Genomic DNA, 20509 nt, shown 5'->3' with positions numbered 1-20509 from the left:
GGCCAAAGTCTCAAGACCAGCTTCACACAGCCTACGGAATCTCTGCACTTTGTCACTAAATCGGATCGCCAGAATCTTACTCGAAAACTCATATTTCCAGCCTACACTGACTTACCTTTAAACCACCGCTATCCCTTTTACAATGTCTGGAGAAGTAGACTACGGCTTCGGAGACCTCATGGACGACCCAGAGGATTACTGCCCCCCTACGCCCCCGCCTACATCCCAGGTCTTCACCATGCAGAGCGGCAAGCCCATAACGTTGCATCTCGTCGGCGCCAGCCCTACCGAAGCTCACCATCTGTGGAACGGCGCAAAGATGATTGCTGATTTCTTCGAGGAGGATCTCTCACGAGTGAAGGGCAAGACGGTTCTTGAACTTGGTGCTGCCGCTGGTCTTCCTAGTCTCGTCGCTGCTATCCTTGGTGCGCATAAGGTCGTCGTGACGGATTATCCGGACCCTGATATCATCAGGATCATGCAGAAGAACGTCGACGAGTGTGATGAGACTGTCGAGCCCCGCGGCCGTATCGTCGACACCGTCGATGCCATGGGCTTTGTTTGGGGCGCTGACTCGGTCCCGTTGTTGGCTCGTCTGAACCCAACCGACGACTCCCACAAGGAACGCTTCGATATTCTTATCCTAGCTGATCTCCTATTCCGACACAGCGAGCATGGAAACATGGTCAAGACGATCAAGGAGACGCTTAAAATCTCACGTGAGAGCGTCGCCTACGTATTCTTCACCTCTTACCGGCCGTGGAAGAAGGAGCTCGACATGGGCTTCTTCGATATCGCGCGCGAGCAAGGCTTCGAGGTGGAGCAGATTGCCGAGCGAAGACTCGATAAGCCGTTGTTTGAGAACGACCCTGGTGATTTGGATGTTCAAAAGACTGTCAAGGGATTTGCTGTACGGTGGTCTGCCGAGGCGTGCAACTGAGGGATTACAATGAATACCAATATGGCAGATAGATAAAATGGCTCTAGTAGTGGATATTGGGAATCGGTATAATGAATGACGATTATGACAGCAAAAAGTTGACACTGGTGTGAATCTCGATACAACCGAGGTGTCTGACTACGAATTGATATTCCTAACTGCTACGTTACTTGAACCACCATCGCAGATGCAACGAGCCGGTCATACAGTAGTGCAGAATTCCCCACATTCGCCTGATAAAGAGGGCTCGTAGCACGAAAGAAGGGACGACTTGCGACCGTTGAACAATACTGAAACCCTTTTCTGTACATATCCGCGCCAAGTCTCGCTTCGTCTCGAGATACCCCGAAGCATCTCCAACATCTGCTACACTGTCTGACCTTGCAGACAGCCCTTCTGGCCACAGAGTCGGTTGTCACAAGCCTTGCATCCCCCCAGCTTAGCATACTTGGGTAGCCCGAGAGGGAGGAGGGGTCACGGAATTCTGCCCTATTTTACCGGCGGTCCACCGGCTAGTTCATCGTTCCGCGCCGCACCGCACCACTGTAAGCCGCAATAGACGACGGACGGGTGCAATATCACATCATTACCATGCCAACTTCGCAGTACCTCCAAGACCTCGACAGAGACGGCTTTGTCGTCATCAAGTCGATCGTGGACAGTGATAAACTCGAAGCGTTGCGTGGGGTTAGCTCAAAAGCAACCCAGCTGGCCCGCGATGGACAATGGCCGTTTGTACGTACGGTCCCAAAGCAATTTCCCCCGTGGGACGCGAGCCAAGCGCGCGAGCACGGAATATGGGGCGTGCAGCATCTCATGAACCCTGAACTTCCAGGCCACGAGCTATTCACCGAGCTGTACTTTTCTGAGACCATCTTGGGCATTGTAAAGCAGTTACTGCAGTGCCAGGATGAGCATCTCGTGATGGAGCTCTTCAATATGCTTGTTAGGCCAGAGAAGGACTTTGAGTTGAGATGGCATCGTGACGACATCCCCGCTGAGGCTAGTCAAGAGGAAGAGATGGAGCGTCTTGGCAAGCATGCCTACCATGCTCAATATAACTTTGCCTTGTGGGAGGATGAGTCTCTCATCGTGGTGCCTGGTTCACATAAGCGCGCAAGGACCTCGACCGAGCGAGACGCTGACCCGTTTGCCAAGTCATTGCCTAACCAGCTCATAGTCAAGCTGGAACCAGGTGACATTGTATTTTACAACAATAACATTCTTCACCGTGGCGCCTACGATAACAGCAAGGAGCGAATGACGCTGCACGGCTCAGTCGGCCACATACAGGGCAACAGTCTCCGAGCGAGGAACGTCTTACAGCACGGAGTTGGTAGCTGGGTCGACAAGTGTGATTTCCAGCCACTCCTGGAAGATGATAGGCGAAGAGCCGAAGAAATGAGACAGCGTCTAATTCGCCTTGGCAGCGAGAGCGGTCAAGTTGGCTACTCCCTCCAAGGCTGAAGGGCTGGGGAAGAGCAAGATGAGACACCAAAGCTGCTTTGATGTCATGCTTGGCTTTGGTGCTCACTCATCAAGGCGGGCCTCAAGTTATAAGAGGACGCGAGGGGCGTATTCGGCAAGGGATACTAAGTGACTACGATTTGTACTTGGGCAATGGCGGCTCCGCGATCAAAGACCTTTGTAGGTAGCCAATATCTGTGAGCCAAAAGCAGTCACTGAGACCAAGACATGGACTGCATGCCAGTAATTACCAGTGATTATTGTTGGTGTCTTGGTTTAGTATCAGACATTCTCTAAATCTGTTCTTGTATCACAAGTATAACACGTCTTGATACGATTCGGGCCACCTCGACGATCTTGTGTCACTGTGATATACCAACAAGTGAACTGAATCTGAGTGGCCTCAAATCGAGTTGTAGACACGGCAGAGGGAGACATGAGAAGTCACGGGGAAATAACCGATTTCCCGAAGACCATCTCTTGATGGTCCATGCTATATGTATACGTATTCATGGACTTCTGACCCGACCCCGCATCTTAATTACCCCGGATACAAAGGGTATGTCGGATCATTTGGGGATTCCGGATTTCCAGCATGTAAAAATGTTGAGTAGGCTGAACCTAATTATTGCCGTTCCAGGGCAAGGCAGTGTCGGGGGTGCAGCTACGGACGTCCAAACTCGCAAGGCATAGCATCTTTTGCAGATGCGAGTCAGGCAGGTAGGCCAGGTGTCTGTAGAAGTTTTAACTTGATCAAGTCAACAAATGATACAGCGTACCGTAGCTCGGAATTATCGACAAACCTTCTTCCATTGGACTCGGTAACATCCCGGCGGAAAGAAAAAAAGGGTGGGCTCGGCTTACACGGTTTATGATAAAAAACCCCACGGGGAAATGAAGCCTCACGCGGGGGCAATCCCGACGATTGAGTGCCAATATCCATCACTCATCATCTAGCGGTCTGCACCTTCAGGGGACAGCGGGCAGAGTAAAATACCTGCATAGTGGCGGCGGCATGATGCAGCAGACAGGACAGGGTAAACATTCATGAGCTCATATTCCAATGCATAGCTCGGGAGAAGACCAAGCAAGAGTCTCCATGTGTATGCGTAGAGAGAGAACTCTTGTCTCAGTCGCGTCTGGATCAAGATCCTAAATCTAGACTACCCCACACGCACCGACCACCAGTCCCCGCACCTCCATTAGTCCCCAGAACTCGCTTGTCTGAGCTAAACCCACCCACCAGGCCCAGGCATTGAAAGGATTAGCAAATACTAACAGCATCCTTCCATACAGAGTTACTGTTGATAGTAAAGGTTTGTAACCCGTCCTTGGTAACAGTGGCCGGGATGGTTTCTGAAAGTGGCTAATCGTAAGCTCATCTGCGGAAGCCTGGTTCATCGGTTTCTCCAATTCATGTGAAAACGTAACTCCCCAGTCCAACTTTGTACACGCGAGCCATTTAGGCTGGTGTACTTTGTAAGACGACTGCTTGACAAAGACAAGGCTGGCCGGTGCTGGCCGTCCAATAAAAGTGTCCCAGGACTTGGTTGATTCAACAAAGTTGTGAGCGGAGACCCCCAACACGTCGCTCATGAGCAAGGACCCTGGACCTTGGCGCAGAGGCTGATCACCAGCGTGATTTGTGATGGTGCTGTAGCTGCACGGGTGTGTTGCAGTTGCGTGGAGGCGAGTGCAGCGGTGGAGGTAGGAAATAATGAGGATGGTGGCCACAGGTGTCCAGCTTTTGGTAAGATACGACAAGAGTATTGTGATTGTGTAACTTGATACTCGGAAGGTATCACATTGGGCAAGAAGATAACATATTTGCTCACCGTATCCGATATATATCACAGCCCCCAAGTGCCTGATTGATCTACCCGATCCCACCACTTGAGAGAACAGAGTTTGGGGGCGACTGAGCGGTTGTTCCGGCCATGTCGTTGCTTTTTTGGAGTCTCAGGTTTGCCTTGCCTATGTCTTGTCGTTTCGAAAGGATCAGCAGTATGCCGTGGTTGCAACATGACACAGTATGTCTTGGTGAGCATAGCATAACATGGCTAGCATGGGTACGTGATTTTTACGCGACTGCGTCGTGGGGGAGAGGGAAGGGCAAGAAAAGATAAACGAGGAACTATTCCTGGTGTTGCTCTCTTCCTTTGCTCCGCACCGGCCTTGTCTCCGCTTCACACCCTAAAAAAGAAGCGATTTTCAGTTTGAAAAAAGTTATCGCGTGCGTTTTGATTCTCCAAGTAAACGGCGCGCAAAGGGCGGTAGTGAGGAGGAAAAAGAGGAGTAGCTTTGATTGGATGTGAAGGTTGTGATCTGATGTGTCGAGGATTGAATGAAAGCATATCACGTGTGTGAAAAAGTATAAGAGAAAAAGGAAGGCACTTTTCAATAATGTGTGTTTCATTATTTGTACCTTCCGGTTGCGTACAACATGAGCGAAGTGAGCCTGCAATTGACTAACACGGTATAATACCCGGAGATCGACCGACAATGATCCGGTCTCCAAATGCTACTGCTAGAAATGGACGTCAAGACTGATATAAGAGCTGGGAAACGAGTATGCAATAGCATTTTCGCTAAAAACCACGCTGATTCCGTAAATGTTCAGCTCTCGTTCGAGCCACTAGTTAAAATGCCAAGTTTCTCGCTCAACGTCGGCGAAAAGCGAGACCTACTTTGGTAACTGTAGACGACCATTTACCTGCCGTAACCAGGTAGACTCGGGGGGTTGAGATTCATGAGAGTTGTTGTGATTGGTTCGGAAAAGTATTTTCTGCTTGTAAGAGATGACAGACGAGGTGGATAACTCTAGCCGCCCTAGTGGTCTCCAATCCCCATGGGGGGCAGTCTAGGCTTCCCCCCGCATGTACTTTACGGTACTTGGGTTCCATCGGTCGGGTAGCAGCCGCGGATGGAGGTTCGTTGTTCGTTGTTGTCGGAATGCCATGCTCAGAAAGATGCTGGGAAGTGCAAGGGAAACGGGATTTCTCCGACAAAAGGACTTGTGCTTGCAGCATCCGCACAGAATGCAAATATCTATATCATGTTCTTGTTCTTGTCACAAGATCGATCACGATTGCAGCTTCAAAGCCGAGATTGATCATCAATCAGCTGCTTGCGATTGACCCCCCACCAACGTCCATGATTGCTTGTTGCATTTAACATGTGCCTTGGCTGTCTGTCAATAATCAATGTGGCTTACAAAAAACAACTTTTGTCTTTTATCTCCCGACTCACTCTGACACATGCCCAGGGTGGCTTAGCAATTCTGACTGGGCGAGAGTTTACTTGGCTGCCCGTGCAGAGCCGTTACAATGGATGAGAGTTTTAGGGGTGATGACGAAGGCTAGGAGGTACCCAATACGTTGCAAGCCTCGACTCCTGCACGCCCCCCAAGATGTCGTCGCGGCCTTGGCTCTGAGCTTGCGTTGAGGTTATTTCAACTAACAAGAACAAGTATGAGAACGAGGCTGTACTTGGCCCTACCGTTTCTCCGTTTCTCCTCAAGCTACCAGTGCCAATGCCAGTGCCTTGCTGCCTTGCGCTGACCCGTGGACTGGACTGGTGTACAGTTAGGTACGGATAGGAACGGCAAGTATCCCGCCTATTCCGTACCCCCTAGGATGGAATGTTTGAGTGTCGAACTATCGCAGAGGCGTGATAGGCTGTATTATTTCGTGTTTGTAACATTGATAATTGATCGAATCTTGGATATAAGCTGCATCTTTTATTGCATTTTTGGTTTCTTTTTGCAGCTGTCCCTGTCATTTTTCAATTCCGCTTTGTGGCTTGCTTGCTTTGGGCGGAATCAGTGGCTCTTTAGAGATCCATTCCCCCAGATTGATGCAGTCGGGTTAGTTTGCCCACTCACACTCCCCACACTTTGTTTTCGCTTGAATATAGTGTCTTGATCACTTACGTACAAGATAACTTGGATCTGATAGAGACTACCTATCTTCAGCACTATAATTCCGGATGTTCTAACTGCTTCCAACTGCCAACGTCTGTCCATCTCGGCCAAATCTTAACCCATCTTATTCTATTCCGTTGAATCTATCAACAAAGCTTGGCACTATCCGGAACACTAAGTCGAACCAAGATAATGGAAGCACCGGGCCTTCGTTCAAGTAAGTACCTGCTAGTACTGTAGCTTATCACCTCCAATTTCCCCGCCCTGGCCCTTGCGCCCGCGCTACGCCGTCATAACCTTGTCCGACCTCCATGTCGCAGCAATGGACCCGAGCCAGTGTTTATTCTCAGCAGTGTCCGAACGACTTTCAGTGAGCCTGTTAGGGGACTGACTGCCTGTAAGGGAACCTTGCCACACCATTCCTGCTGGGCTTCCATGTCTCCTCTCTTCCCCTCTTTCCCTGGACTGGCTTTTGCTTTGGCTGGACTCTTTCGCCACGTCTGTTTCTGTTTTTTTATTTTTTATAATTACACCCCTGCATCACCGTCTGGCTCGGCTCTTTCTGTCCCTCTCCTCTCCTCTCGGCGTATCGACGTGGCATGCTGAAGCTGTCCTACAGGCTACATCTCTCGGTGTACTCCGCCGACCGCTTAGCTGAGCCACTGACAGAACTTTGCGGCGAGCCTTTGACCTGACATGAATCTAGACCCATTGGTGCCTGTTTATCACAGCCGACTTGGTCACTGGATAACCTATGAATTCAAGTCAGCATGCCCCCGTACCTTATCTGCAGCCTTTTTTTTTTTGAGTGCTGTATTGCTTTCTCACAGTGGGATGTACTCTCTCGATACTTGAGAGATCTCATGAATGTGCCATATCGTCATAAACCCACATCTATGTCTACTCCATCTTTTGTAGATCCGGTATCAGTGCCAGCTTCTCGGGTGTTAGGCCGATAACTTAGACCGCAAACTCTGACACGCGCCAACCCTTCCATCTATCATGTTTTCCCCATTCTCTCCTCTCCTCTCCTCCTCTCCATGCCCGGGGCAAAACCCCTCCTTGCTCGTACCTGGTAGTATGTAATTCCGCCCTTCCTCTCTGGGTACCTGCCTGTCTAGTTTTCTCCTCTTCCACATCTTCGTTTCTCGTCCACCCATATTTGGCCACAGATTACTTACAAGGGCAAATGTGATACCTGTTTACCGGATGAATTGGTAGACGACAAATAAACGAGCTGAACTTGACTGATCAAGGTCTTTGTTGGAATTTTTGAAAAAGTCGAAATCGCAATATCCATCCATATTCACGGCTCGGTTCGGAGTCATTTGCCGAAAACATCGTCCCTCCAAGTCCTTCTACATACCGCGTTGCAACTACAAAATCACAAGTTGACTTACAACGACAATCACTTCCACCCAGAAACTTGACGAGACCGGAGAGACGGTACAGCAGAGTACTCATCTAATAACGTGTTACACTCGGCCGTCCCAGGTATCGCACCGTACCTGTTGATGTCGGCACGAGAGGGGAAAAGCCGAGATATCTACAGAGTACATACTGCAGCGTACCTACCGTAGGACACGAGAGGGGAAGCACTAAGGGGGCGTCTTTGTTTTTGTGTATGGTTTTGAGGCTTGCCGTCCGTCGTTGACCTTGACCTTGTCCCATCCATCTCATCCCATCCAGCTCCTTGGATTCATTCACTCTTCTTGGCTTAGGCTTGGTTGCTTGGCTCTGGTCTTTTTCTCATACTGGACCTGGACCCCAGTCACTCCTCCTTCCTTTCAGGCTCTGCCCCCCGTTCTTCCCGTCCACCCCATCCCCATCCCCATCTTTCCTTCCCCCATCCCCGTCTTGTCGTGTCTTGTCTCCTGCGCCTGCTTGTCTCTCCCGCGGAAGGCAAACCAACCCAAGCACAAGCACAAGTCCAAGTCCAAGCCTCCACCTTTCCCTTCCACATTCCACCCTCTATACCCTCCACACCCTCTACCCTCCTTCTTTACGCTTGCACCTTGTATTGTACCTACTGCCACTGCATTGCGCTGCACTATAGCTCACGGGCCACCGTCTATTTCCTCCTCCACATGCCATGCTTTACCCTTAACGCACCCCGCAATCTTCCTGCATCTATCTCCCCAGTTCCAGCTCCAAATCCCAAATCTGTGTTGCTTTACTCCTTCTTTTCTTCACTATCTCTTTTATCTGTCCTCCATATCTTTCACCCCACATATCGATATTGAACGCCAAACATAACTAGAAAGCGACTGAGGACTTGCTACCTGAGCGTGCGTATTCACGATGCTTGCCATTCAGTCCATGGAGGGCCCTACTCGGCCTCTTCCTGGTCCTCCTCCTGCTCTTGTAGGTCCAGAGTCAACTGAGGTTCGCCAGCCGAAGCCCAAGACTCTTCCCTGCAAGTATTGTAGTAAACGATTCAGGTTCGTTATCTTTCCACTTGACCGACGGCCCCATTGTAGGCTGACCAGATTCTCTCCATAAAGACGTGTCGAGCATGTACAGCGTCATGAACGCACACATACCAAAGAGAAGCCATTTTCATGTGGATGGGACCGCTGCGGAAAGACTTTCGGACGAAGGTACGTTATTCTCTAGTTCCCCTATATTCCCCCGTTTCTCAGCCCGTCCCACCCGGTCACTCATATACTGTAACCGAGTCACCACTCACTCATCCGCTCAATTCTTAAACTGTGCTATTTCATGACTTCTGCCTCTTCTCTTGTTCTTACGCGCACCATCCCAACCGGAGCCCATTCTCCATCTTAACTTTGTCAACACATATACTTACATGGATATAAGGGATCTTCTTGTTAGGCACGAGAAGCTCGTGCATCTAAACGAAGGTAGCAAAGACAACAGCCGACCCAGGAAGCTGTCGTCCAATACATCTTCAACCTCACACAAGAGCTCTATATCTGAAGGGCAAACAAATACAGAGACCATTGGACATCAACATGCCAACGTTTCACGGCCCCCACCACCTCAGCAGCCTTTGCCACAGCCTCAGGCTTATCAGCATGGGCCACCTCCAGGGTCTCAACAAAACCCTCACGATTACCGGGCACAACCTCGATCAGCAGCCTGTAATCTTGATCTATTATCCGACGCAGCCCTTGCGAGCTCAGTGACGCCTGTTCAGAGAAATGCTGCACCAGCGCCTCTTCCGCATTCTCCAGAATCCCGAAGGAAGAGCAGCTATGGAGAATCTATTGTCGCCTACACAACGGAACGCCCACGAGAAGACCAACCCTTGGGATCAGGCTATGTACCTCAGCAACCACCTCCCGGTTCTTATGATGATTACAATCCATTCCTTGACGAGTTCGCTGCTTCGTCTCACTTTTTGCCCCCGAATTTCGAAACCGAGCAGCAAATGATGTACTCTCGGGGCCAAGGCGGGACCGCTCAACGACGTTTATCAAAGTCTTCATTTCTTCCAGGCCGTTTTCCACCCATGCAGACTGAAGCTCGAGACCCTGCAGACCCTGCCTCACGAGGTATTGATGAAGCGGCACGACAATCCGCTCTTCGTATCTCTGTAGCTGACCATACCGTGATCAAGAACAGACTTGATGAATTCTCTGCTGTTCTACCCAACGATTTTGTGTTTCCCTCACGACATACTTTGACACGATTCTTGGAAGGCTATATCAGTGGGCTTCACGAGCATCTGCCTTTCCTCCATCTCCCAACATTTTCACCTGCCGAAGCCGCGCCCGAGTTGCTGCTCGCTATCCTCGCAGTAGGAGCACAGTATCGCTTTGAGAAGAACAGAGGCTATGCTCTATGGTATGCTGCAAAGGCTGTAGCCATGGAACAGATCCGCCGAAGGCGCATTTCGGAGGTTCATGCACTGTTGCCAACTGCAGCTGCTTATAGTCCTCACTCGACACGCCCTTCACCAAGTGCCACGTACCGCCACTCATTTGCGTCTGCACAGTCTGAGCGGCCAGCAACACAGGATACTCACCGTGAGCCTTAGTAAGTTCGCACCTTGACACACTAGCAAGATCTTGTTTCTAACTGTGCCTCTAGCTCTCCGAATACCCCTCAAGCCCGGATTGAGACTATCCAAGCAGTTTTGCTTCTATTCGCCATCGGCCTCTGGGGTGTGCCAACTATTCTCCACGAAGCACTGTCCTTACAGAGTGTTCTCGCAATCTTGATTCGCGAAGAAGGCTTGGTTGCAGAAGTTAACCAAAGTGTCGTCAACGACTGGGAAACATGGATTCGACTCGAGACTGCGACGAGGACCAAGCTTGTTGCCTATTGCTTTTTCAATCTTTGCAGCATTGCGTACAACATGCCGCCATTGCTGTTGACATCCGAGTTGAACCTGCTCCTACCTCAACGAGGCAAGCTTTGGAGGGCTGAGACAGCCTGGCAATGGCAAGAAATGCGACAGTCAACACCGATCATCGAGCTTACCTTACACGATGCCTTCTCACGACTATTTGGCCGGACAAACCAAGGTCTGCCGCAGCATCTATCGTCTCTGGGCAGTTACGTTCTCATTCACGCACTTATCCAACATATTTACTTGCTGAAGCAGACATCGTTTGCGACTGGTCTTCCGTACAACATTCATCGAACCATGAAGCCTGAGGATGTTGAGGAGGTTTCGCAAGCACTGCGTGTATGGCAGACCAGCTTCGAGGATCAGCACCAGCTTCGGGCCGCGGAATCTGGTCACTACAGCATATCGGATTCAATTGAGGGCGGAACCCTGGACTACACGGCGACTGCCTTATTGCGACAAGCGTACATCCGACTCTATACAGACGTGACTCCTTCGACTGCGCTCGAGACTCGGGATCCGCTTTTGGTGGCGTCCGCCTTGAGCAGGACCCCCTTACTAGTACGAAGTCTAAGGCTGCATAGGGCAGTGTTTCAAGCAATTCATGCCCTGTCTATGCTGGTTAAGGCTGGTGTCAATTACGTAGCCAGGACCAAATCCGCCGACTGGAGCATTCAGCACTCATGTAAGTACCAGCTGGGAGCAACGTCGCGTTCTTCTTTAACTCAATTACTAACTTAATTCAACAGTGTGCAATTTCGAGTGTGCTATCTTGGTATCTAAATGGCTTTTGACCGTTGCAGCAATTGGGCCGCACGATGCACCTGCTTCTCCCGAGGAAAAGAACTTGTTGGATATGGTACGTCGGATGCTTGATGAGACTGAATTCGCGGTTCCGCCAATCGATCCATCGCTTTCGGGACAGAACGACGTGCCCTCAAGCGACAGCGCCAAGCTACGACAACTCGCAGTCGCAGTTGTGCGACTCTGGGCCGAGACTTTCAAGGGTACACATATCTTTGAGATTGTCAATGTCATGGGCCAGAGTCTCGACGCATATGCCGATTTGATTGAGAAGCCAAGAGACAGAAGCCCTCAAGTGCGATTGTTGGAGCCAAACGTCAACTAAGGGGCATGATAAAAAATATTACTGGATATTCCCAGCGATGGTATTTGAAGAACATGATTATAGCGAATTTCGGGCGTCAGGGTTGGACATGGGTTCGGCACTCATCTTTCAGGAAGTGCACACCAGGATTAGGAAAGCCAAGGTGGTTTTAATGATTCACGATGTGGTATATCTTGTATACCAAGGCGTTTTCAGGCTACGTTATAAGAGCCTTTGGTTTTAAGCATGTTGCAAAATAAGGATAAGTTGGAATATGTTGAGCAAGGATGAGAGGCACTGATGGCAGGAGTTGGACATGAATAGTAATTCAATACCAGTTGAGATGGTTTATGCTTTTGATATAATCTTGACTATCTTGAAGTGACTTTTTGGTTTGTGACCGCTGGTTATAACGAAGTTGTCGTTGTTCCCCGCAAAGTTGGTGGATAGAATTAGACGGTAAGTTGCGGTACTCGTTCCCGCCTTCCGCATGTGAGAGTGGAGGACCGAGCCGAGTGTGGGGGAAGGAGTGGGTCTCTGCTGGCATCATACCTCGGCACCTTTTAATGGTTGGTTAGTGGTTACCGATCTCGTCTTGGTCATGGCTATGGAGGAACTAAACTCGATGTATGTTGCTCCTTGAAAAATAAACAACCTCGGGTCACATCCTTCTCTTTATTCTTTTCTTAGGTGAGAAGACGTAGACTATATAGACTTGGATATACAAGGACATTCTCTCTTCCTATCTTCTGCATTGTTTACACTTTGTTTTACACCTAGATAGACACTCATCACCATGCCTTTCGCGACAGAACTCACAAAGCGTCTGGGCATCAGAGGTTCGTATTGCATGAACCCTATCATCCGCGACCTTATACTAACGTCTACAAATCAGTGCCCGTCGTGCAAGGCGGCATGATGCACGTTGGCACCGCCGACCTCGCCTCAGCCGTTTCCAACGCAGGCGGCCTGGGCCTCATCACCGCCCTCATCTTCCCGACCCCCGAGGAACTTCGCAAAGAGATCCAGCGCTGTCGCACCCTCACCAAGAACCCCTTCGGCGTCAACATCACCCTCCTCCCTTCTATGGTCCCTCCCAACTACGCCGCTTTCGCCCAGACCATCATTGACGAGGGTATCAAGGTCGTCGAGACAGCCGGTAACTCGCCTGGACCCGTCATCACGCAGCTCAAGAAGGCCGGAATCATCGTTCTTCACAAGTGCACCACCATTCGCCACGCGCAAAGCGCCGTAAAGCTCGGCGTCGACTTCCTCAGCATAGATGGATTCGAGTGCGCTGGTCACGTTGGAGAGAGCGACATTACCAACTTCATCCTTCTCAGCAAAGCGCGCCAAACGCTGGGTGTGCCCTTCATCGCCAGCGGTGGCTTCGCAGACGGTTATGGACTCGCCGCCGCTCTGTGCCTCGGTGCTTGTGGTATTAATATGGGAACGCGCTTTATGTGTACTGTCGAGGCGCCCGTGCACATCAAGGTCAAGGAGGAGATTGTTCGCGCCCAAGAGACCGACACGACACTTCTTCTTCGACGATGGACAAACACCACTCGGTTGTACAAGAACAAGGTTGCGATGGACGCGCTTGAGATTGAAAAGAAGAGCGAGTCGGGTGAATTCGCAGAGGTCGCGCCGTATATGAGCGGTAAGCGAGGAAAGGAAGTGTTTATCACTGGAGATGTCGATTTTGGCGTAAGTCTTTCATCCCATGTGGTGGATTGCGAGATGGGTTTGCTAACTTGACTATAGGTTTGGACAACAGGACAAGTTATGGGTCTGATCAATGATATTCCTACATGCGATGTGCTCGTTAGTAGAATTGAGAAGGAGGCTGAGACCGCCTTGAAAGAGAGGCTCGCACTGTTGGTGCCAGAGTCCAAGTTATAGAGCTAGAGTATACTAGACGCGCGAGATTTTGTTTTTTTAGAGCATGTGCAAAGATCTAAGTTTTTATTTTGGTAGTAAATACAACTGATGAGCGATTCTAGAGGATAAACGATCTATGAATATATGGTCTCTGTGTGTTTCTATGCCTGTACTTGTTCAAAGTCTTGTGTTTTGTGAAACGCATAGTCCAGTCGGTGCCGCTTCACCTGGTCTGACGATTCTGTCTGCTTTTGCGGTCGAGGTTGCTGAACAATGAGTTCCGGGACGCTGCGGTTTTCGAGGGCCCATTCCTTTGCCTGGCAGAGACTCACGCCCGTCTCGATGAGCGAGATCTTGCCTCCAGGCCTTCCCATGCTCCAACCTGCCGGGACGGTGCGTTGGCCTGGGTCGTTTTTCGCGTCGTCGGTAAGATGGAGGTTCATCTCGAGGATCGCGCCGCGAAGACCGCAGTAGACTGTATCCGACAAATCAGATGATTTGGCCAGACAATAGATCCTGTCGTATGTTTGGCTGCCAATATGCAGTGTGGCATCAGGGCGCCAGTAATTCCGCCTGGATGTACCATGCCAGTTACACAACAGTCCAGCCTGGGCATCGCAACCCTGGGGCTGACAGTCAGGCGCCCAACCTTGCCTCCACATCTTGTGGTCATCCTTTTGGCTGGGAAAAGGCCATTGCGTTGTACATGGCAGAGCGCTCGTATGGTGGTACGGCTTGGGATATCTAAAGTCAAAGAGACGGATATCCGGCGATGTGTTGCTACCGGCTACGAAACGTTCTGTTCCGTAGACGAGGAGAGAACTACCTGCTTCGTATGGCTGGAAGCGGTCACGGTAAACTGCGTCTTGAGCTGAAGGAGTTCTGATATCCGACAGTCTTGAGAAGAAAGGTAAGTAATTGTTTCTATTAGTTGCGAAAGAAAACTCACCTGTACGTGCCGTCGTCCCATGTGCTCAAGAGAAGATTCTCATTTCCTCCCCTGACAGGCTCAATCGCTCGAACTGTCGTCTTCTCACCAATTCTGATATCAGTCAACTTGGCAGCATCGTCGAGCGGCCTCGGGTTGCTAGCAGCATTGGTAAAGTGTATACCCGTTGGCGTGAGTTGTCCCCAGCGCAGAGGGTTTCTACTTGCACCTAGAGCGCAAGCCACGACATCTTTACTCATGAACTTGGTGCTTCGCAGGAACGACGCTTCGTCATTGGGGCTTGTTTTCGAGAAGTCATGAGACTCTATGGGAGTCAATTCTGAGTCGTCCGATGCCGAGAGATCGTAGAGGGTGAGGATGGAGCCTTTACCACCTGCGAGAAGATTCGCTTCGGGCTGCCACTGTAGGGATGAGACTGCCACTTGTCCTGGTGACTTTCTCATGTCAGAAACATCGTTCAATAACGGCTCATCTGCTGGGTTCAGTTGTCGTGAAATCGATGCAAAGTTGTCCTTGCCAGATAGTATCTGGATGTCTCCGTTGGCTCTCCCGACGACAACGCCCGGTACCCCATCATTCTCTATGACCGATACAGCTGTGACGTCTCCAATGCCTGCTCTGTAACCATGAGCCTGTCCTGAAATCTGGTGCCAAGTATCAGGTTGCCCGTTTATGGGCTTCATTCTCACCATGAGATTCTCACCCACGCCAGCCGCAAGAACATCACTCTGAAGCGGTGACGAAAACCGAGCATCAAGGACAGTGTGAAACAAAACTGATTGGCTTCCAGCGACCCTGCGCTGAAACCTTTCTGGCGACTGCTTCTTCTCATGAAGGACATTAACCCAAAACCCGCGCTTTTCCCAGCAACGGTCAAGATAGGTCGCCCGGTCCGCAATTGTACTCCATTGGGTATTTTCATTCGTATCTATTCCTAGCGAAGGGAATCTAGTCTTGACGAAAGTTCGCCACCCATCTTGTCTAACGAGGGAGCGAAGGTGTTTTGTTAAGGCTGAGACGTGTGCTACGTCGCGAGCTGTGTCGAGATGCTCGACGATATCGAGAACAAGGTCATCTGGGAGACTTGCCAGAGATACTTTATCCATGGTTTATTCTTAGTTGAGGCTGTAGATGTTGTTGTATCAAGGGCATTTCGCCGAAGAATTTTAGATGGTTATGATGGCGTCCCTTTTATTTTGCCGTTGAACGAGTCGGTAAGGTTTATCAGGGAGCAGAATTCGATTTCGGCGGTTCCATTAACTAGGAAGGTTTTCAAATAGACTTGTTTTTTTTTATGAAGAATGAAAGAGTTAAATAAGAGAAAAAAATAGAAAATTATAAGAAAACTTTACTGGTGAGTCAGGATTTATTACATTGCTTACTTCCTTACAAGTCTCATAACTTAGTGCCTGTCTGCCTAGAATTGCTACAAACCACAGCGTCATTGCGGGTCTTGCTTGACGCTCTTCTTTTGTTTTGACAATTGCATACTAAACAACTAGCAACTTGACTGACATTAGTCTTAAAAGCATTCAATCATAAGCATCTTGCAAATGATCATTGCACAAAAAAAGTGTTTTCTTATTTATATACAGTAGACAGGGTGCAGTTTGAGTCGGACAACATTTCACTCCAATCGACCAAACAAAAAAAAAACAGAATCATAAACTATCAAAACAATAAACTATCCATCCTTTGGCAATTTGATGTCATCCATAAGAAATGAAAAATAACAAATAACAAAACGAAGCTTGTGGATATTGTAATACCCTTACATCTCTGTCATAGTTTTTCTTCGTATGAAGTCCTGTCATAACAATATCTGAATCCATAAAGAGTCCAGACCCCTGAACTATCCAACGTTACCAATCGAGGATCAGTCTCTGAGGACAACACACTGAGTTGATATGCAAGGCATATAGATGGCCCAATATGAATGAGCGTCCAAGGAAACGTCCTCTATCATCATGTGGTAAGCTAGATAAACGTATGTAAGCAGCAATATCATGCGTCCTGTGCGAAGCTATGGCCGTTTAAGCTTTGCAGAGTTCATGCTGCACTAGAAATCCTCTTGGCCTCCCAAGATCACGCTTAGGGCCGGTTGGGTGCTTGATCCTCGGTGCTATTGAACCAACTTTGACCCAGAATCAGCTTGTTGTCATGCACACCCCCGTTTCCACTATAGTGAATGAAACACAGCTGGCGGGGCGGGAATGGAATATCAGGAGACTCCCATTCAAGGTCGGCATAGAGTAGATACCGAACGGGAGCCCATCTTCCGTCGGGAGTAAATACTTCTCGATAAATAGGCGGAGCTGGAACTAAGCATAATGGTTTCCCAGAAGTCGTTCGGAGTTTATTGAGATACCCCTGGGAAACGAAATTGACCTCAAAGCCTTCGTCCAAACAAACGATCTCTCGAGATGTATGTCCATTCCCAAAGGTCAACATAGCAGAGAAGACCTCCTGGTCAAGGTTTGGGTCCAGTGTGGGCGGTGGTGCCGCCCTTCTTTGGACCTCGCGGGCCGTCTCTTCCATATGTCGGCGAAGTTCAGTCGGAGTCATATCCTGGGGTCCAAAGTTATTCCAAAGGTCTCCAGAGGAGCTAAAGAATAAGTCTTGGAAGGCCGATGGAATACTTTGAAGATGTTAGAGGAGCGAAGGAAGCAGCGTGGAAAGCAATACTCACTTGGGGTTTGTCTGGTAAACAGTCGGCGGTGATTCTATCATCAAGCCTCCCTCATCAACACCGGATGCACCTATATCGGTAGCTTCGGCAGTAAAGGTCGAGTTTGGGTTATGGCTGTTGAGTAGCAATGCGACACTCTCGGGTGTTTCAGCAAAGGATCCAGGTATGGAAGTATTGTGGTTAATATCTCGAAAATCTCCAGGTCTGTTGTCAGGTTTAACAAGCAAACCAATCTGGTCAGTATGTAAATGATACCCTGGAGGCTCAAGAAGTTGGTTTGGTCGTGGTTGTGCTATTCGACGACGCGGCCGCCTATTGCGTGAGTTTCTCTCACGCTCAGCTCTTTTCTTTGATGTCTTTGTGGGAGTGACATCGTCTATCAATGTGGAATAGAGCAAGTTTCTGTCGAGCTCTCGTTTAGATTTTCTGTCGGGCTTCAGAGATCTATACAAACGCATTGCAACCACATTGGTACAAGCTTCTCGGGATACGGAAAAGAGTTTTAAAAATGCAGAAAAGGGGCTTTGATGAGGAAGCAAGCGTTGGTGGAGCGATGAGGGAGTAAGGGAAATGCTTCCGACGACTCACCCAAGTCCCAACTTCACCTTTGAGCAGGTCAAGAAGAGAAGTGCTAAACGTGAGAAAGAGTAGGCTGGTGTCATTGGGCACGGGAAAGTATCCATATAGCAGCGTCTCTATTATCTGCGCAGAGCCTCACTCAGCTACCTAGTGGGCTAGTAGGGTGTGTTGGCATAAGGATGGCCTACTAGGTAGGTAATCATCTTGTTATTTACATCACCCACGGCGGGTGGTAAACAACAAAGCGAACTGCCACTCTGTTGCCCACACGCGATCGTGGAGAAGTCCTTCCTCGGATCCCTCTCTCTCCTACCTATGAGAAGATGTTGTTATTTTCAACCTGACCTTCCCTTCGATTCATGTTGAGCCGACTGATCATGCAGTCATCTTGATTGGGAACCAAGGTATCATCGTGGTTGGCTAGATTGGCCTGAAAGAGAGGGGGCCTGGAATAGTTGGCGAGGAGGCAAGGCGGAAAGTGGAATAACAAAGGGGAATAGAGTCGGGATGATATGGACTGAGCATGACATAGACGTTTCTCCCAGGGTGTTGTAGATTCCGTCAATGAATCTTGACTCGGAGTCGTTGATGGAATAGACAATAAACTCGAGGGATTCGACCTTTTGAATTGTAATTTCCAAATCTTTCTTGCATGGAACTATTCAAACTAATGCGATGTGATGTGATGGATTGTGATGTGACGACTCAGCTCAGCTCGCATGGAGGTGTCATGCAAGATGCAGCAGGAGCAGGTGAGAGGGAGGCAGGTGCGTGTGCGTGCGTTAGTTGTCTCAACTGCGACTTCCCCATCTAAACTCAGAGCCTGATTCTATACATCCCATCCATTTCGGTAAGAACACTCCTCCCCTACCTCCCTTCCTACGTAGGTATGCAACACTCCAAAAGAGCGGGCGTAGGATCGGCTGACTTTTCTCGAAGGTTGTTCTGATCATCTTTTCCAATATTATAAGATTCGCCTCAATTCCATTTCCACAACGTTCTATTCCACGATGCCTTACTAACATGGTTTCGTTATTTGAGGCTCAAAAACTTCGTCTTCAGGGCTTTGCCTACAAGTCCGGCTACCGTCCCGTCCTTTCCCTCCCACACTGGAACTGTCGATTCACTCATTTCAACAACCATCTCCCAAACTCCTCAACTATCCCTATGTAAACTTTCGCCTCCAGAGTCTTGTAAGCCCCAATCACTCCTTATCTGCCTCGCAAACTCAGCATTGACGGACCTGGCACAGAAAACGCAAAATGCCATATGATTACACGTGCAGTGGAAGCAACGTCGTCATCATAACGCATTGGGGGCCACTCGCTTCGAAGGGACAGTACGAATCCCACGGCCCATACCACATCGCCGCTGTCGTTTACGGAAGAGGAGACAAGGGCATCGTATCCTACAATATTGCCGAAAAACTGCAAATCACCGACGGTAAACAAGTTACCAAAGTTCCCCCTGTTGTCTGGATCTCCTGGACATTCAAAGGACTCAACCAAAACCTCGAGACCAGTCAAGTCCGCATCGTGCCAGGACTCAAGCAGGATCTTGTTCTGGGAGATAGCACCGACGAAATCTACCGAAGCTTCCACATCAGTACCCCAGAAGAGACAGTGTCTCATCAGTTCATCACTCGAAACGACTTCGAGAAGCACGGTATTCTGACTGCAAACAAACGGTCCGAAAATAAGTTAAAATCCCTGATCAGCCTTTATCTCTCAAAGACTCAACTGGACAAAGTCAAATCAGACGTTGCTAGTTCAAAACCAGAAGAGATTGAAAGGCCATCGGAATCTAGCTCCGAGTTATCGCCTGGCTCAACACTTGATAGTATCAGCAACACGGGCACAGACGCCGACAACTGGGTCATGGACTTTGGTAATAGCATTCCCAGTGGTTCTCTCCCACAACTATCTTATTTAGATACCCCTGATCAAACATGTGGGACTTGCTGCAACTCTGCAGCTCATCTGGGTCGCACTCACTCCAAGCCTGGGCTCAAAGATTGTGACGAGGATCGTGGTTGGGAGGTACCCCATGATTCTGTGTCCCATACTTCACAGGCAGATTCTCCCATGTCCAATTGGTCCTTCGTAAACAAAGAGCCTGGAGAAATGAAGGATCAAGAAGTAATACAGCAGTGTCAACGAAGCGACTTCGAGACGCACCCAGGTCATAGCTTCTGGGTTTGGGATCGCCAAAGGCAACTTTGGCGCCGAAGGGGGCGCAGCGGGCTGGATGAGAGAGATTGGTTCACTGAATTGCCTCGTCAATAACATTGGACTGAGGGTAAGCAACCCATTTCCTTCAATCAGCAGATGACTGCGAACTTAACGAGGACAGGTACGGTTATATGTTAGGCGTTGGTTGTGGTATGTCTAGTTATATAACGACTTATAGATCAATTTACTCTGCATGGTTATTTTTGTAAGAAGCAGTCAGTACTAATACTCAGCTTTCCTTGTTTCTATGGTCCATAGGTCACTGTTTGGCTAAGATTGAGAAATTGAATATCTTCCAAAGGCAGCAAAGCTAAAATATATCCGCATCAGTCGACTATCCAATCATAGTACATGCACACAAAGTAAAAACGCCATACACCAACACATACGCCGATCTCCCACCAATGATGACGCCTCCCAATGCC

The 20509-nt window shown here is 49.2% G+C and overlaps 8 protein-coding genes across 8 annotated transcripts; 5 read left to right on the top strand and 3 right to left on the bottom strand.

Moving 5' to 3' along the window:
• The first annotated feature begins 75 nt into the window (after positions 1-75).
• On the top strand, positions 76-1029 carry FGSG_13370 (uncharacterized protein). Its single transcript, XM_011322039.1, has one exon. The coding sequence runs from the start codon at positions 143-145 to the stop codon at positions 938-940; it is 798 nt and encodes a 265-aa protein (XP_011320341.1). The 5' UTR covers positions 76-142; the 3' UTR covers positions 941-1029.
• Positions 1030-1531: 502 nt separating this feature from the next.
• On the top strand, positions 1532-2407 carry FGSG_13369 (uncharacterized protein; the record flags this gene model as incomplete). The annotated part of the gene is made up of 1 exon (XM_011322038.1): positions 1532-2407. One exon carries the CDS (start codon positions 1532-1534, stop codon positions 2405-2407), a length of 876 nt encoding a protein of 291 aa, XP_011320340.1.
• A 4535-nt stretch (positions 2408-6942) lies between these two features.
• FGSG_13368 (uncharacterized protein) lies at positions 6943-8004 on the bottom strand (the record flags this gene model as incomplete). The annotated part of the gene is made up of 7 exons (XM_011322037.1): positions 6943-7081; positions 7402-7476; positions 7511-7576; positions 7696-7705; positions 7730-7793; positions 7833-7875; positions 7901-8004. 7 exons carry the CDS (start codon positions 8002-8004, stop codon positions 6943-6945), a joined length of 501 nt encoding a protein of 166 aa, XP_011320339.1.
• A 626-nt stretch (positions 8005-8630) lies between these two features.
• On the top strand, positions 8631-12110 carry FGSG_08434 (uncharacterized protein; the record flags this gene model as incomplete). Its single annotated transcript, XM_011322036.1, has 5 exons — positions 8631-8770; positions 8834-8929; positions 9150-10139; positions 10386-11332; positions 11397-12110. 5 exons carry the CDS (start codon positions 8631-8633, stop codon positions 11774-11776), a joined length of 2553 nt encoding a protein of 850 aa, XP_011320338.1. The 3' UTR covers positions 11777-12110.
• A 158-nt stretch (positions 12111-12268) lies between these two features.
• FGSG_08435 (uncharacterized protein) lies at positions 12269-14535 on the top strand. Its single transcript, XM_011322035.1, has 3 exons — positions 12269-12594; positions 12651-13462; positions 13520-14535. The coding sequence occupies exons 1-3, from the start codon at positions 12552-12554 to the stop codon at positions 13655-13657; spliced, it is 993 nt and encodes a 330-aa protein (XP_011320337.1). The 5' UTR covers positions 12269-12551; the 3' UTR covers positions 13658-14535.
• FGSG_08436 (uncharacterized protein) lies at positions 13722-15799 on the bottom strand. The gene is made up of 2 exons (XM_011322034.1): positions 14586-15799; positions 13722-14533 (listed from the first exon to the last, which is right to left on the bottom strand). Exons 1-2 carry the CDS (start codon positions 15689-15691, stop codon positions 13798-13800), a joined length of 1842 nt encoding a protein of 613 aa, XP_011320336.1. The 5' UTR covers positions 15692-15799; the 3' UTR covers positions 13722-13797.
• An 877-nt stretch (positions 15800-16676) lies between these two features.
• On the bottom strand, positions 16677-17732 carry FGSG_13367 (uncharacterized protein; the record flags this gene model as incomplete). The annotated part of the gene is made up of 2 exons (XM_011322033.1): positions 16677-17223; positions 17275-17732. 2 exons carry the CDS (start codon positions 17730-17732, stop codon positions 16677-16679), a joined length of 1005 nt encoding a protein of 334 aa, XP_011320335.1.
• Positions 17733-18590: 858 nt separating this feature from the next.
• FGSG_08437 (uncharacterized protein) lies at positions 18591-20138 on the top strand (the record flags this gene model as incomplete). The annotated part of the gene is made up of 4 exons (XM_011322032.1): positions 18591-18620; positions 18741-18766; positions 19041-19046; positions 19106-20138. 4 exons carry the CDS (start codon positions 18591-18593, stop codon positions 20136-20138), a joined length of 1095 nt encoding a protein of 364 aa, XP_011320334.1.
• Positions 20139-20509: the final 371 nt, after the last annotated feature.

The sequence above is a fragment of the Fusarium graminearum genome, chromosome 2 (assembly GCF_000240135.3).
Source record: "Fusarium graminearum PH-1 chromosome 2, whole genome shotgun sequence".
Lineage (NCBI taxonomy): Eukaryota > Fungi > Ascomycota > Sordariomycetes > Hypocreales > Nectriaceae > Fusarium > Fusarium graminearum.
Note: the sequence above shows the minus strand (reverse complement) of the source record. Positions and strands in the feature narration are given on the sequence as shown.

Coding starts and splice junctions, on each gene's coding strand:
- FGSG_13370 (XM_011322039.1), top strand. CDS start 143: ATGTCTGGAGAAGTAGACTACGGCTTCGGAGACCTCATGGACGACCCA.
- FGSG_08436 (XM_011322034.1), bottom strand. CDS start 15,691: ATGGATAAAGTATCTCTGGCAAGTCTCCCAGATGACCTTGTTCTCGAT. Junction 14,534..14,585: donor TGGGACGACGGCACGTACAG/GTGAGTTTTCTT, acceptor TTTCTTCTCAAG/ACTGTCGGATATCAGAACTC.
- FGSG_08435 (XM_011322035.1), top strand. CDS start 12,552: ATGCCTTTCGCGACAGAACTCACAAAGCGTCTGGGCATCAGAG. Junction 12,595..12,650: donor AAAGCGTCTGGGCATCAGAG/GTTCGTATTGCA, acceptor TCTACAAATCAG/TGCCCGTCGTGCAAGGCGGC. Junction 13,463..13,519: donor CTGGAGATGTCGATTTTGGC/GTAAGTCTTTCA, acceptor ACTTGACTATAG/GTTTGGACAACAGGACAAGT.